Source organism: Lynx canadensis, chromosome F1 (genome assembly GCF_007474595.2).
Source record: "Lynx canadensis isolate LIC74 chromosome F1, mLynCan4.pri.v2, whole genome shotgun sequence".
Lineage (NCBI taxonomy): Eukaryota > Metazoa > Chordata > Mammalia > Carnivora > Felidae > Lynx > Lynx canadensis.
In genome coordinates this window covers 66,571,923-66,586,520 of record NC_044319.2, presented here as the reverse complement: position 1 = coordinate 66,586,520, position 14,598 = coordinate 66,571,923, and the positions used below count along the sequence as shown (strand labels likewise).

Below are 14,598 nucleotides of genomic sequence, written 5' to 3'. Positions count from 1 at the left end.
AGAGGATGCAGAGACCGACCCCGTCGCCCTGGGTGCTTGCTCCCCACGTGGACTGGCGCGGCCAGGGGCCAGGGCTGCCGTCCCGTGGGTGAGCGCGGCGTAGGCGGCCTCACGCTGCCCACCAGCCCCGTAAAGGCCCCCTCCTCCAGAAAGCCTCCTAGGTGGCACTTTGGCCAAGGTTGGCCCACGCCGAGGGAGGGTGCCCAGCAGTGGAGGTTAGGGAAGGCCTCCCCGTCCCCGAAGGGGGGTGAGGAGGCAGGGCCGGCCGCAGGCACTTGGGAAAAGGAGCGGAGGGAGGCTCCGTCACACCTCCCGTCGTCACATCTCCCCATCGCAAGCTCTAGGTGAACTCTGACACAGCCCCTGCGCCCATCTGCAGGGTCCTGGAGACCCCTCAGCTCTAGGAGGGACTCAGACACCACTGGAGCGGGGAGGAGGGGAGACACCAAGGGGCCCGGGAGGCCACGTGAGCCTCTTTCCACAGTGACACTGCAGTGTGGCTCAGGATGTCAGGCCAAGGACGCAGGGCTCCGGGCACCAGGCTGCGTGTGCTCCCCACCATATTCGGCACCGGCTCGCCGAGCCCAGTCCCAGAGGCCCAGGCCTGATGGGGGAGGGAGGACGCAGTGGCAGGGGTGCCCTGCGGCAGGGGGTCCGCTCCCGGAGCCCGGCTCTGCCCCGCAGGCCCCACGCTCCAGCCCCAGCCTGGCTCCGGCTCCACGAAGGTCATTACCCGCAGCCTCGGCTCCGCCTTCTGCTTCGGCTGGCTCAGGCCCCGACTGGCCACTCTCGGGTAGCGCGGGGACAGCTGTGGCACCCGCCACCTCGGCTGGACCAGCACCACCACCACCAGGGAGAGCCGACACCAGGAGAGAAGGAAAGAGGAGGCGGCGGAAGACAGCAGGAGAGGAGAAGAAAAGGGGGAACACCGTGAACGCAGACGCCCGGGGGCCGCGGAGAAACCGTCCACCAGTTCACCGAAGCACAGAGCAGGAAGGGCAGCCCCCCGGAAACCCAGGAGAGAGGGCGGGCCTCGGGCAGACGGGAGGCGGAGCTGAGCGCCGGGAGGACAGGACCCCGCAGCCCTGTGAACATCGTTCCTGCTGCCCTCCTCAGACCGCGTCCCGTCCCCTCCCTCCTCCCTCCTCCCTCCTCCCTCGGGCCTGCAGCTCTGCCCGAACCCGTCCCCAGCCCCTGTCCTGGCCGGTCTGGGCTTTCTTGCTCCACCCCGCCCACGGGGCCGCAACTTGGGGCGCTCTCCCACTGTCACGATGACTCGCCACACACCCCCAGCTTCGTCCTGTGGCGTGTGCCCTTCCCCCCCCCCCCCCCATGCTGCCAGTGCCCTCACCACAGCCACTGACCACCAGCTGCAGGGGGTGGCTGTAAGCACCCGTCCCGGGTCTGAGGCCCCCAAAGAGAGCCTCATCTTTTCCTCAGGCCTGGGTCGTCCGTGAAGAATGCTAGCGGGGGCTTTTGTGGGCAGCCGGTTTGTGCCGGGCACCAGGTGACACCCTCACGTTACACACTGATGCTCAGAGAGGGTTCGCGATTTTGTCTAAGGCCACGTGGATGTTAGGTGACAGACTTTGAACCTCGGCTGCCCGACCCCGAAGCCTTCGTGTGTCGGCGTCTCCTCCCGGGATCCGGGAGCCTCTGTGCACACGCTTTCCCAGATAAAGCGCCATTTGGGAGGCTTGCCTCGACCTCAGTGAACCGGGCGCCCATCTCCCCAGTGGACGTCCCAATTGATTTACCTTTTCTCACAACTTTGTAGCTTCCTGCTGCCTCTGTGTTCGAAGTCTCTTCCTCTGGATTCCTGTCCAGCTCGGGGGACTCCCAGATCCCGGAATTCCTGGCCCGTGGGGGCAGATGCTCCAGGGAACAGAGAGCCGTGTCCTCCTGCTCTGGCCGATGCCTCTCTGGCCCGGGGGAGCCGGGGTCGCGGGGCTGAGAGGCGCTGCTCATGAGGGAAGGCGTGGGTGTCCGGTCGGCCTCGGGCTCTCCGGACGCCTGTGCTTCCGCGGGGTGACCGGGCAGCAGGCCCCACAGGATCAGGCGCCGCAGGCTCTCCACTGGGGGGAGAGAAGGTGCTGGCTTCCCCCGCACAACCACGCCCAGGGCCGCTGCTCCCCTCCCCCACAGGGCAGAACCCGGAGCGGACTCTGCGTCCCTTCTCCTCCAGCACGGCCGGAGAGAGCGTTCCAGCAGGTGGAGGGCAGAGGGGTCTGTGGGGCCCGGAAGGCACTCACCATCTTGGAGGGCTGCATCAGCGAGCCCTTCCATAACCAGAGGTCCTGGGAGGGACAGGAGGATGGGATCCCTGGTCCTGCGGCCCCTGTTCTCTGCATCCAGGGCTGCGGGAGGGTGGGACAAGGCACCCAGCTCCTCCTCTATGCTGCCCTCCTGCTCGGGATCCTCTAGCGGGACCGGGTGCTTCCCCTTGACCCTCTGCTGTGGCCCAGGGCCTGCTTTGGGCGGGAGGACAGCATAAGGACGGGGAAGGAAGGCACCTGTGGGCGGACCCCATCCACACCCAGCTCTGGGTTCAAGCGGCTGAGAACGTGGACTCATTCCACGAATGTTTACTGAGCCCCTACTATGACTACAACCAGACACCGTCCCGAACCCTTGGCAGACGTCGGGGATGACACCCAGCTCCCTGCCAGTGTGGAGCTTAAGCTCTAGTGGACAGACACAGAGGAGTAACACAGTACAGCGAGCTCTCCAGACAAATTAGAAGGAGACAGCACTGTGGGAAAGACACGGCAGCGCGTAGGCCAGGGGGCGGGGGCGGGCGGGAGCGCTGTTTACCTGCAGCCGCAAGGCCACAGAAGGCGTGTCGCCGCAGAGGCAACGTCTGCAGGGACCCGAAGGAAGTGAGGAGTCCACCAGGAGATTTACCCACGGTATCCCACGGGTGTGGCCTTCTCCATGGAAACGCCCAGCTGGAGGAGGCGGGGCCCCCCCCTCCACTGTGGAACGCCTGTCACCCGGAGAGCCGGGGTGGGGGCCTCTGTTCAAGTGAGCTCGTCCACACTGGCTCAGGTCTGCTCTCCTTCCCCTTCTGGACCCCCTTCTCAGTCCTTTCTCTGTTCTTATCCAAACCTCACGCTTCTGGCCCCGACATCCTCTCCCATCACCCCACACCCGCACCCGACCACCCCCTGACCTGTCCCACCAACAATGGCCCGGTGGGCTCCCACAAGGACGGTTCCGGGGACACACCTCCAGACAGCTCCTCAGGTCCTGGTTCGCCGTGGAACACTTCCGAGCCATCCAGTCCCACCCTGCGGGGACAAACCCCCAGAGGTCACCCGCCGCACTGCTGACGCCAGCCAGGAGGGGTGAGCTCAGACGCCGCCCTGGCCTCCCGCGTCACAACGGGCAGTGAAGGATGGTCCGACAAAGGGAGGTGGCAGGCTTCAGCACCTGCCACGGGTCGGCCACCTGGAGAGCAGGGTGGGTGCCGGCCGGCGTCTCCTGGTCCCGATTCTATACCCCCCCACCCCGGCGCAGGCATGGTCTCCCTGACGGCCAGGTTGGCGGGGAGCAGACAGGGACTGAAGGCGGAGGCGTGGGGATGACTGGGGGCCTGGGGGGTGAGCACCTGCTGGGTGTGAGGCTCTGGTGGGCCGGCTCCTGGGCGCCGGTGGGTGGGGGATGGGCGGGTGCCGGGGCGGCTCCGGGGCGCCCGGTGGCGTTCCGCACGGCCTCCTCCAAGAGCTCCATCCACCTGTGGCTCAGCAGGGGCAGAGAGGGCCGGTGGTAAACACAGGGTCGGGCACGCCCCCCGCAGGCAGCCCTCCCCGCAGGCGTGTGCAGCCACCCACGGCGGCCCTGTGCCGTGCTCTGGGCCGAGCGGTCCCCGTCTGCTCCTTGTCTTTAAACGGCCCCCAGACAGGCAGTAAGACCCACAGGTGACAAGCCTGACGCTGAGACGATGACTCAGTCGAGCTGCCTCGTGTGGCGGCAGCGAGGGAACGAGGGGGGGGTGACGACCCCGGAGGCAGATGTGCTTGGTGGGAAGGAGGAAGAACCCCAGCGCAGGGAGGAGGAAGGGACCACTGACCACGCGGAAGACCCCTCGGGGGCAAGGACGGCGGTCCCGCGAGCCCGCTGCGCCTGCCCTGTCTCCCTGTCCCGCGCCCACGCCCCATCCTCCACCCCTCGGCCCGGCCTCACTGCCCACCACTCACACACGCCACCCTGGCCCCTCGATTCTTACGTGTTCTTGTCTGACGACGTCAGAGCCACCAGCTCATAGATCTGGGGGGGGGCCCAGCTCGGAAGTGCAGATGATGAAGAAGGCCCGTTTGTCTGTGCAAAGGAAGGGGGAAGGGCCGCGTGGAGGTGGCAGAGCCGTGACGGCGGCCCCCGCCAGGGCCACAAGGTGCTGGAAGCCCCGGCCCTCGACACGGGACGGGGACCAGAGCAGAACACGCAGCTGGCCACTGGAACCACGTGGGGTCGCGTACAGGAAGGCCAGAGGCAGTCCTGGACCCTCAGGCCCTCCTCGCGGCGGCCCCCGCTCCCTCTGCTCTCCCTCACGCTCGCCGCCGCCCGCGACTCCCGGAGGCGGGGGGGGGGGGCATCGCCCCAAACCACGGGTGGAGACAGCGGGCCCAGGGCCCCTTCCCGCACACACGGGGCTTCTCACCGAACCGCCTCTGTCCGCCGGGCCCCGTCCCCCCACCCCGCCCCGGGCCACGTCCTCCCGCTCAGGGGCCAGCAGGGAGGCCCGAGGCCAGGCCCGCGCGGCACCTGTGGCCACGGAGCGGATGAGCACGGCGTTGAGCTTGAGCACGGGGCTGAAAGTCTGCTTGCTGTCCGAGGAGCCGGCGGCCGTCTTGCTGTGGCACTTGAGCAGCAGCTTCTCGTCCTGCTTCTGCAGCAGCACCAGGAGGTCGTCCAGCAGCAGCACGTGCAGGTCTGGGGGGCAAGCGCCATGAGGAGTGCCCCCGCCCCCCCCCAGCACAGGGACAGGGTCCTGTGCCCCCTCCCCAGGCGGGGCCGCAGGAGCCCTGCCGGGCCCCGGGCGTGCGGTCCAGGGGGCAGGGCTGGGGCACCCACCCAAGGTCTTATCCTTGCTGGTCCTCCAGGTCAGGGGCCCCTCGTGGATCATCTTTCTGGCCGTCAGATCCAGGCTCTGTTAAGGAAACGTCGTTCGTTCATTCGTACCTTCGTTCGACCCAGTGCACGCCACACTGCTGAGGAGCTGGGGGTCAGCGGCAAGCAAGAGGCGGCCTCTGCTCTGACGCTCGAATAGAGGCCACGGGCAGGACAGAAGCCACCGTGAGGCTGTGCGTCCCACCGGGGGGTTCGCCAGCGGCTCTGCCCGGGCCTCTCCCCAGCCTGACCTCTTTTTGTTTCCTCCCCGGCCACCTTCACCTGGACCCCGGCTCCCAGCCCCCGCTCGGGCAGGAGAACTCCAGCATCCCGTCCCTGTCGGCAGGGCCGTCTGCTGGGTGTTCGTGGGGCCCCGCTGCGGCACCCTGTCCCTCCAGGCCCCGGCCGGTTCCGCTCCCAGGGGTGCCCCCAGTGTGTGCGGCGGTCCCCGCCTCCCACCTTGAACTCCGCCGCCAGAGGGTTGCTGGCCCTCTCCAGGGAGGTGGTGTCCAGGCGTTTCTGGTAACCCTCCAGACGGTGCCGGTTCTCCGTCTGCTTCACGGCCTCGTTCACGTACTTGAGAATCTCCCGGCACTGGTCCCGGGCCCGGCACAGCTTCTCGTGCTCAGACGTGCCACCTACCGATCGGGGCAGAGGCAGTGCTGGGGGGTGCCTGCCTGAGGAGCGTGTCAGAGTCCAGCACACCTGGCCGCCGGGGGCTGCAAGCCGACGGTACGGGCACAGGTGTGTTGTCTTGGCCTCACTCGAGGGCCTCAAACGTAAGGGGCCCTGGCGGTGAGGGTCCTTGGGATCAGAGCACCGTCCCGGAGACACACACAGCTCTTGGGAATTGCCAGCTGGACCACAACCAGCTCCACAGATGCGGGGGAGAGCAGGGCCTGGCTGACGGCAAGGGTGCCTCCAGGATGCCCGCCCAGGTCGGGAGAGGGTCCTCACACTCCATACCCTGACTCCAGCGCCCCAAATTCGAGGGCAGCGGACCCCAGAGAGTGTCCCTGGGGCTAGCTCCTCTCAGCACGGCCACTGAACTTCTACAGTCAGCACACGCAGCTGTACGTCTGTGCGCTGCACAGAGGCGTCCGGCAGGGGGACGGACAGATGCGGGGGGCAGGGGAGGTGACGGCAGCCGTGGCCCCGGTGTGGGACCACAGTCACATGGGAGTCCGCGTGCCAACCTCTTTCCATTCGGACGCTTTCCTCAGGTTTGCACCAAGGCCCCCACAGGCTGGGGGCGAGCCTCACACCCCCTCCCGCTGCTGCGCTTCTTCTCCCCAAAGCACGCTCATAATCGCGACCTCCCTCGAGACTGAGCGAAACAAGTGACTCGTGAAGGCCACAGAGCAGGTCAGCGCTAAAACTAAGTCTGAGTGCGGCCACCGCCTCGCGCTCCCTACCCTCCGTGTGCTTGAGGACGCTCTCCAGCAGCAGCGGGTACTTGGTGAGCCGCTGCATCTCCGAGATGATGAGGTCTCTGAGCTGCAGCCGCCGGCACTGAGGGTGGCTCTCGGCCTCCTGGACAGAAGGGGGCACAGACGGAGAAAGAGGACAACCCGCGGTCAGGGCCTGGCTCATGGGCTCGGGACCCGGATGGGTGTGAAAAGGCCAAGTGGGTCCTGGCCCCAGAGGGTCACTCAGAAAGGTTTAGGGAAGACTGGTGGGGGCCAGGAGATAACCCACGGAGGGGATGTGGTCGAACAAGCGCCACAGAGCAGGTGCTATGCCCGCTTTACAGACAGGGAAACCGAGGCCCAGCTACGTGCACACAGGAAGCAGGAGGCGAACACGGCCTTCCGGCCGTGAAGCCACGTCCGTCCTGAGGGCCGGCATGTGCCAGTGTTTCTGAGGCGGTGGCGTGGGACGAGGGCGGTGTGGATGGGCGTGGGGGTAGCTGGGCTGCCCTCCCGGGTGGAGAGGAGAGGCCGGCGGGCCTGCCCCGGGGCTCCAGGAAAGCAGCCCGGGAGATCCCTGGCGACCCGGTCGGCTTTATGGAACTGGCGGCCAGGCCGCGGCAGGGAGGCCACACCTGCATGAAGAGCTGGAACCGGCTCTCCTTGCGCTGCTTGGTTTTGATGAGCGCCAGTGCGATGGACTGGTGGGAGCAGAACCGCGCGGCCACCTGCTGGAGCTCCTCCCGGGCGGGGCCGTCAAACTGCAGCACAAGGGACGCCACCCGGGCATCGCACCCCGGCCCTCCCACACCCTCCGCCGCCGCTCCCGTGGCCACGGGAAAGGGGGACCCGTCCCCTCCAAGCATACCCGAGCCAGCATGAGGTCACCGATGTCTTTGATGATGGGGCCCTCCTCCCGGAGCTTCCTCATGGCCTCACACCAGGAATCTGGGGCAAGGAGAGAAGAATCAGAGAGGCCCGGGGTAGAGTTGCACCGCCGGACCCTCCGGGACCCGGGGAGAAGGGCTTTGGGCGGCAGTGCCGAGGGGAAGGGTCCGGCAGCCGTTCTGCTCCTGGGGGACCCGGAAGGCTGGCTTCAGGCTGCATATCAAGCTGTCCGCCAGAGACAGCTGGTGAGGGCCGTCTGCTCAGGTAGGCCCTGGCACACGGTCAGATGGGGACAGACACCTGAAGCCTGGCCGGAGAAGGGGTGTGGGGGAAAGACAGCGGGCGGGGAGGACGGCCCCTCACTGTGGATCTCTATGAGCTCAGGCAGGTTGGGGAAGAGCCGGGCCAGCTCCTCCCGGGGCATCAGGTTCTCCTTCTTCATCCGCTGGTAGAAGATCAGGTCCAGGACCCGGAGCGTGCGCAGATGGGAGGCTTCTGTCACAAACAGCTCTGAGCGGGGTGGTCGCGGGATGGGAGGGACACAAAGCACAGGGGGTCAAGCGAGTATGCAAAGTCATATGACTGCCACCCCAAACCACTTCTGAGGAAGCCGAGCGCTGGTGTCAGGTCGCAGGGCAACATCCCACCCCAAGGGCCGTGCGGGAATGGCGACACGGACCCGGTCCCGTCCCCGGGGAGCCACCTGGCCTACTACCACCCTCTGCCCCCTACTCGCCCGAGACAGAGGGGCACGTGCTCACCGTTGATGACCTCCTGCCGGTCGATCTCTCTCTGGCTTAGCCCAGCCACCACGTCCTTGCCCACCACGTGCTGCCAGTTCTGGGCATCCGGCTCCAGCTCCAGGTCAGACAGCTGGCCCAGATCGTCCTCTAGGAGGTGGGGGAGGAGGGCGTCTGCACCAAACCCCAGATTGGGGGACTCGATGCTCCTGGGGAAGAGGAGGAAGGACTCAGCTCGGGGTCCACCCCCGTCTCTCCTGCCCCGTGCCCACGGGGAACGGCGGCCGTGGACGGGCACACCTGGCCGGCTGCTCGGGGCCGGGACACCCCACTCACCTGCGGCCCATCTTGGGGGTGAAGGGAGGGGTTGGGTTCTCCAGAGACCTGTGGAGAGAAGTCAGCCCTCAGCCCCCACTGCCCCTGCCCCGAGACGCCCCAGCTGAGCTGCCCGAGCCCTGCCCACCTGGTGGAGAGGCTGGAGGCAGAGGACGAAGCTGACTGGTGGAGGCGGGCGGCCTCCGCGGCCGCGTCCATGTCTACGTCGCTGCGAGAGCGGGGCACGTTGTCCGCCTTCCGAGACCGCTTCATCTCCTCCCGGCCCTTCAGGCTCTCCGAGCGGCCCAGGCGAATCTCTGAGCGTGAACTGGGGAAGGAGGACCGGCAGCCTTGGGGTCCCACGTCCCGGACGAGCTCTCCTCTGCCACCAAGACTCCAGGTGCCTCCCCTGCCCCTCCCCAGTCCGGCTCGATGGACAGAGGCTCTCATCGTCCCCGTCATCGTCCCCGTGGCCCATCAGGAAATGAGAGCGGGGACCAAGAGATCAGACTTGTGGTATGCCACAGACCCCAAACCCTCCAGGAAAGCTGTGGATGCCGCAGGCCCTTATCGGGGACCATGAGGTCCTCGCTCCTGTCCCGGACTGTCTGGTGGCCAGACCATCTTTCCCTCGACTCCAGAGCAGGTCAGCTCCCACCGCGGACCCTGCTTGAGGCAGATCTCTTCCTTTCATAGGACTTTCTTCTACCGAGAAGTACAGGCACTTCCTTCACACTTGTCCTGGCCTCCTCGCAGGCCTATCAGAGATTCTATCCACGGATGGGCTCCTGCCCCTCCAGCTGTGGTGTGGATTCTTCTGTTCTCATCTTGTAGCATCCTTCCGGAGCTTCCACGTCCCCTCCTGGGGGCAGGCTGGCTGGGGAGGGCCCATCTACTGACCGGCAGGAACCCGCTCCCTCACCTGCCAGGTTTGGCCAAAAGACCCACAGACAAGACAAGACTCAGCATCTCCAGTCCCAGAGACCCCTCAGAGTGAAGAGATGCTGACGGCCGGGTGTTCTTTCCCGCATCCTGCAGAGCATGAGCCGGGAGACAGCTGGTGTCTCTGACCCCTGCTGCCCCAGGATGGTGCCTCCTCCCTCCACGGCCATGCTGGCTTGGTTCTTGCTGACCTGCTCACTGATCTGCATCCCGGCCCCCTGCCTCCAGGACCAGGGACGGCCTACGGAGTCTGGGCAGCTCCTGAGGACGCAGCAGGCTGCTGTAGCAAAGGAGGCCAGCACCCTGGGCTCCATTTATCTCGTGTCTCTCAACTGCCAAGGACTCAATCGGAGCTATCCCTGAAGCCACGCTGCCAGCCGACCGCCTCAGACCACCCCCTGGGGGCTGCTAGAACGCCTCCAGCCAAGACCACTCACCCAGCACTTGCACCAGTAACCCACAACAGGCCACCTGAGCACCAGGACAAGCCCCCACAAGCGAGTAACCTTCCTCCCAACAAGTGGGGTGACCCACCTCTGGTCCCCGATCCCTAGAATACTGCCTTCTAGACCCGGGGGCTCTTGTACCCGCCGACCTCTGACCCACCGTTTCTGCTAAGATGCTGGTGAGCTTACAGTCAGCAAAGCCAACGGCTCCCGTGGACAGTGGATTCGGGACCCTAGGGTCTCAGGGCATGTATAGCTGGCACCTTCAAGAGCACTATTTGCAAACGGTCTCAACTTTTTTCTCACAACATTGGTATCTTGTCTCTACATGCCTGACGCATCTGTGACATCGGGTCTACACATCCCGTAATTTATACATTTAATTCACTCAATGAGATTACACAGAGCTCGGCCTCTTGGCTCAGGACAGATCTAACCTTCACCTTCCCTTACAGCTTTGTTTGTTCTCACGACAGCAGAATCTCCACATGCACTGAGCTTATGAAGGTTTGCTACAAGCAGGAGTAACCTCGTGTGGGAGCAGGAACGGCGGACTTGTAGTTTGGTCAGTTTCCCAGGTAAAATGGTTTGATTCCCTTGGCCACTCCCCAGTGACCCAGTGACCTGGCTTGCGCCTGCTCAGTAGGCGCACACGTGTATGATTTCTGTGCACCCAAGACCCCATCTACTATGACTCAAGGGTGACTCAGGGAAGGTGCACGGAGCTTTCTGACCACAGGTGGTTCTCACTAAGTGTTGGCTGGAGAATTTCAGACATGACGTGGCTGCTGTCGTGCCGCGGTCCGGAACAAGTCCGGGAGCACGCCTCGAGGCCAGAGAAGGGTTCTCACTGGAACGTGGCCAAAGATGGAGAATATACGGGATGCCAGAGCTGCAAACCCTCTTTTCTTCTCAAAAGTGCTTTGGAACCAGCAGAGCCAAACTCCAGTGCTCTTCCTCACGGGCGTCGGTGGCCAACCTTGCCTGACCCCTGCATCCCCGGGACTGTCCCTTGCCACCCCTGCCCCAGTCTTCTCCAGCCTTGTCAGGTAGGGTGTCGGGATTAGCTGCCGTGTAATATCCTCTAGCTGCTGAGTAGTCAGGCGGTGAGTCCAAAGGAAACGTTCAAGACACGCAGTCCCCGGGCTGGGAGGCCGGGGGCCCTGCTCGGTCTTCGGGTGGCCTGATGGCCGACACTGGCGTGTCTTCAGAGCAGCTGCAAGTTCTGCAGCGGGGATCTTACGGTCTAACGGAGTGGGGGGAAGCACCTGGAAATAACCCTGCAGCACACCCCGCCCAGGCTCCCCTCCGTGGGAAGCCGGCAATTCCCACGTGGCCCTTGCTACCTGTCGCTTTCCAGCAGGTCCTCGGGAAAGCTTCCTGTGGAGAGCCGTTGCGTCCCGGGCTCTGGGGCGTCATACGGCTGGTTGTTCTCAAAGTGCTGAATGATGTTCCTCACGTTGCCTGGTTTGACTGGAAGCAGAAAGACAATGAAGGGTACTCTGCTTTCTGTTCGGGACCCTCGCTCCCGTTAGCCCAGAAGACAGAGCAGTGAGCAAGCACGGATGACAGCAGCACCGGGCTGGGGACTGGGAGACGTGGGGGCTGGTCCTCTAGACTACTTCCTGGTCCTCTCCCAATAACCCGGAGAGTGACAGGGGCAGTCCCTTGCTCTCTCACATGCAAAATGAGACCATTTGGAGGTATATTTCCTGTCGATATTCCTTTCGGCTCTCACGTTATTACAATGACTCTCAGGCTTAATTAACGATGAGATTTTTTCCAAGAACCGAATACAGGATAGAATACCAGCCGGGAGCACCCAAAATGCATCTATCTGTAATTTGGCCAGGTTGCCAGATTATATCAATCATTTCCCAAGTTTATATTACTTTTAGAGCTCATTATTTGTTCTTTTTTTGACTTTCCTTCCTGTCCTTCCAGTCCCGGCCCCTGCCTCTAGTTGCTGCCATCACTGTGAATCAGACCCTTTATTATCAGTGAGTGGGGGTGGTCTTAGGTAGAACAGAGAAAAGGGGTCACTCTCTGGCATTCAAATTCCAGCCCCTCTTCAGAGCTAAGACAAAAGAAGGCTGTTCTTGTTCAAAGAAACAGAGAGAGCAGGTATGAAAGTCACGAGGCTCATGGGATACCCGCAGAAGGTTCCTCCTCAGAGATGCAGTGACATCAGCCCAGAGCTGGGCTTCAGAGGCCGATCTGCCAGAGACCAACAGGAAGGCTGGGGGTGGGCAGGGAGGCAGGCGAGGCCCTGATCCTACCCACACTAGCCAGAGTCCTACCCATGCAAACCCACAAATCTCCCTAAGTCTCTAAACTCAGGTTTCATGAGAAAGTTTCCAGGCCAGAGCCAACAGAACATCCAGCTGGTCTCTTCAAACTTCGTATCATTTAGGCAGGTGGCCGGGGTAACAGTTTTCCAGAGATGCGTAACAGGAGGCTGTGTCAGGAGCAGGGGCTGTTAGCATCACGCCCACTCTGGGGACTGGGGCCTGAGCTGCCTGCCACAGGGTCAGCTCTGCAGTCACAGCCTGAGCGGCCCTGCTGGGTGATGGCACGGGGGCCTGGGAATACCCTGTAACAGGAGGCCGCTGGGCTGAGCCCACTGCTCCCTCCCCTGTGTGTCGCCTGTGCTCGGGGGAGAGTTCACCCTGTGACGACAAACGGGGATTGCTCTGAGAGGCGGCACAACTGAGGAAAGTCAGTGTAATGGGGGAGAAAGGCAGAAAGGAACGCAATTTTTTAAATGAGCACAGTTTTCACTGGTGTCCCCTGTTCTCCTTCCTCCACTCTCTGGACGACAATGAAATGGAAGGGTAAGTACATTCCATTTAATTAACAGTCAGTTATGGTCGCTGTTAAACGGGGGCAACAGCTGATGACTCTAACGGTCACTCAGTGCTGACCCTTCCTCTGCCTCTGGGGGCTGCTTGGTCTTTAGACACGGACACAGGCTTTGCTGATGTCCTGGGAACTTCAGAACCAAGGCCACACCAAATCATTAGATTACAATGGAAAAGACCGAACTCGGCCCTGGTGAACACCCAGGCCCCTTACCCTGTCCTTGGGCTCCCGGCCCCTCGAAGCTGCTGCTTCCTCCTGCCTCTACTGGGGCAGCGTGGACGGGAGGAAGTGTGTGTTAAGATCTAAGGGCCTGGGTCCCAAGGCCATTCTTTTATTTTTCCATTGTTTTATATGCCTTTTCTCAAAACTTAAAACCTTTTTTTTTTTTTTTTAAGTAGCATAAGGAGGGGTGCCTGGGTGGCTCAGTCGGTTGGGTGTCCGACTTCAGCTCAGGTCATAATTTCACGGTTCGTGGGTTCAAGCCCCCTGCGTCGAAGTCTGGAGCCTGCTTTGGATTCTGTCTCCCTCTCTCTCTGCCCCACCCCTGCTCACGCTCTGTCTCTGCCTCTCTCTCGAAAATAAATAAACATTAAAAAAAAAAATCAATAAAGTAGCATGAGTCTAGGAATTTAGTAACTTTGAAATAATTTTGAAAATCATTATTTTAAAATTTTTTTTTTTTCAACGTTTATTTATTTTTGGGACAGAGAGCGACAGAGCATGAACGGGGGAGGGGTAGAGAGAGAGAGGGAGACACAGAATCGGAAACAGGCTCCAGGCTCTGAGCCATCAGCCCAGAGCCCGACGCGGGGCTCGAACTCACGGACCGCGAGATCGTGACCTGGCTGAAGTCGGACGCTTAACCGACTGCGCCACCCAGGCGCCCCGAAAATCATTATTTTTAATTGTCACTTCACATAAAATGAATTCTAGCCACTGAACAATTTCCTGATTTCATTGCACTGCTCTCTCTCTGCACAGATTCACAGTAGAGCCTTGACCACGTTAATCACGTGACTGTACTCGTGGGAGCCTCACTGATGAGAAATGAGTTTGCCCAACTGCAGGTTCTCAGCCTCTCTGGGTTAATGTATATGACGTGTTCGTTTTCAGCGCGCAGACCCCCGACGGCACCAGGCCCTCTAACACACAGCAGGGGTCACTCTCTTCAACCGCCGCGGTGACGCCACGCCGTCCATGTTAAGTCAGGAGCGGTGGACGCGCCATGCTCAAGGGCTGAAGCAGAGCAGGTGACGGACAGTGAAAGGCCCCCAAGGAGAACTGTTAGAGACCCACTGTTTATGAAAGAAACCCCGCATAACTCTCAAAAATGAGGATTTTTGTTATGTCAGTCGAGACAAAAACCTGAGAAGCTCGTGCAGGACGTTTTCATGTGTGAAGGCCTCCCTCGTGTACACGGAGCCCTGGACCTTCGGAGCCCGTTCCCTGAGATGTGAGACAGGGACAGGGCGGGGCCGAGGGCGGGGAGGCTGGCCTCCGTGACACCGCCAGGAGCAGCCCCCTGCGGAGGCAGCTGGAGCAGGAGGGAGGCACACGGAAGACAGCGACGGAGTGACGGGATGGGGGACGGGGAAAAAGGACAGACAGACTGGAGAGATGGAAACTCAAAGCTAATGCAAAGAAAAACCCACAGAAAATGGTCCTTTTACCTTCCACAGGGGACAAGGGAATATGAAATGCTAAAAGAAAACAAACAAAAACAAAAGTAAACCATGAAAAGTCAAATTAACGTCTCCAGAGTCAAAACAAAACTTACATCAAGCTGGAAAATGAAAAACGAATGGCAAAAATCAGGTCTGATCTAGAAGAGTCCCCCCTTCCGCAGCCCCCAGGCAGCAATATCAGAAAAGGCCACTGGCCCACCCA

At 62.2% G+C, this 14,598-nt stretch overlaps 1 protein-coding gene across 1 annotated transcript in view; it reads right to left on the bottom strand.

Annotated features, from left to right (window-relative positions):
* Positions 1-14,598, bottom strand: part of ARHGEF11 (Rho guanine nucleotide exchange factor 11) — an 87,338-nt gene that overhangs the window by 2,167 nt on the left and 70,573 nt on the right. Inside the window, 19 exon segments of the mRNA XM_030302022.1 lie at positions 734-829; positions 1,758-2,075; positions 2,253-2,468; positions 3,229-3,290; positions 3,611-3,736; positions 4,229-4,278; positions 4,280-4,320; positions 4,765-4,932; positions 5,074-5,149; positions 5,569-5,747; positions 6,525-6,642; positions 7,154-7,279; positions 7,387-7,466; positions 7,770-7,916; positions 8,168-8,355; positions 8,483-8,530; positions 8,610-8,789; positions 11,196-11,322; positions 14,382-14,411. Coding sequence (XP_030157882.1) covers positions 734-829; positions 1,758-2,075; positions 2,253-2,468; positions 3,229-3,290; positions 3,611-3,736; positions 4,229-4,278; positions 4,280-4,320; positions 4,765-4,932; positions 5,074-5,149; positions 5,569-5,747; positions 6,525-6,642; positions 7,154-7,279; positions 7,387-7,466; positions 7,770-7,916; positions 8,168-8,355; positions 8,483-8,530; positions 8,610-8,789; positions 11,196-11,322; positions 14,382-14,411 — 2,376 coding nt within the window.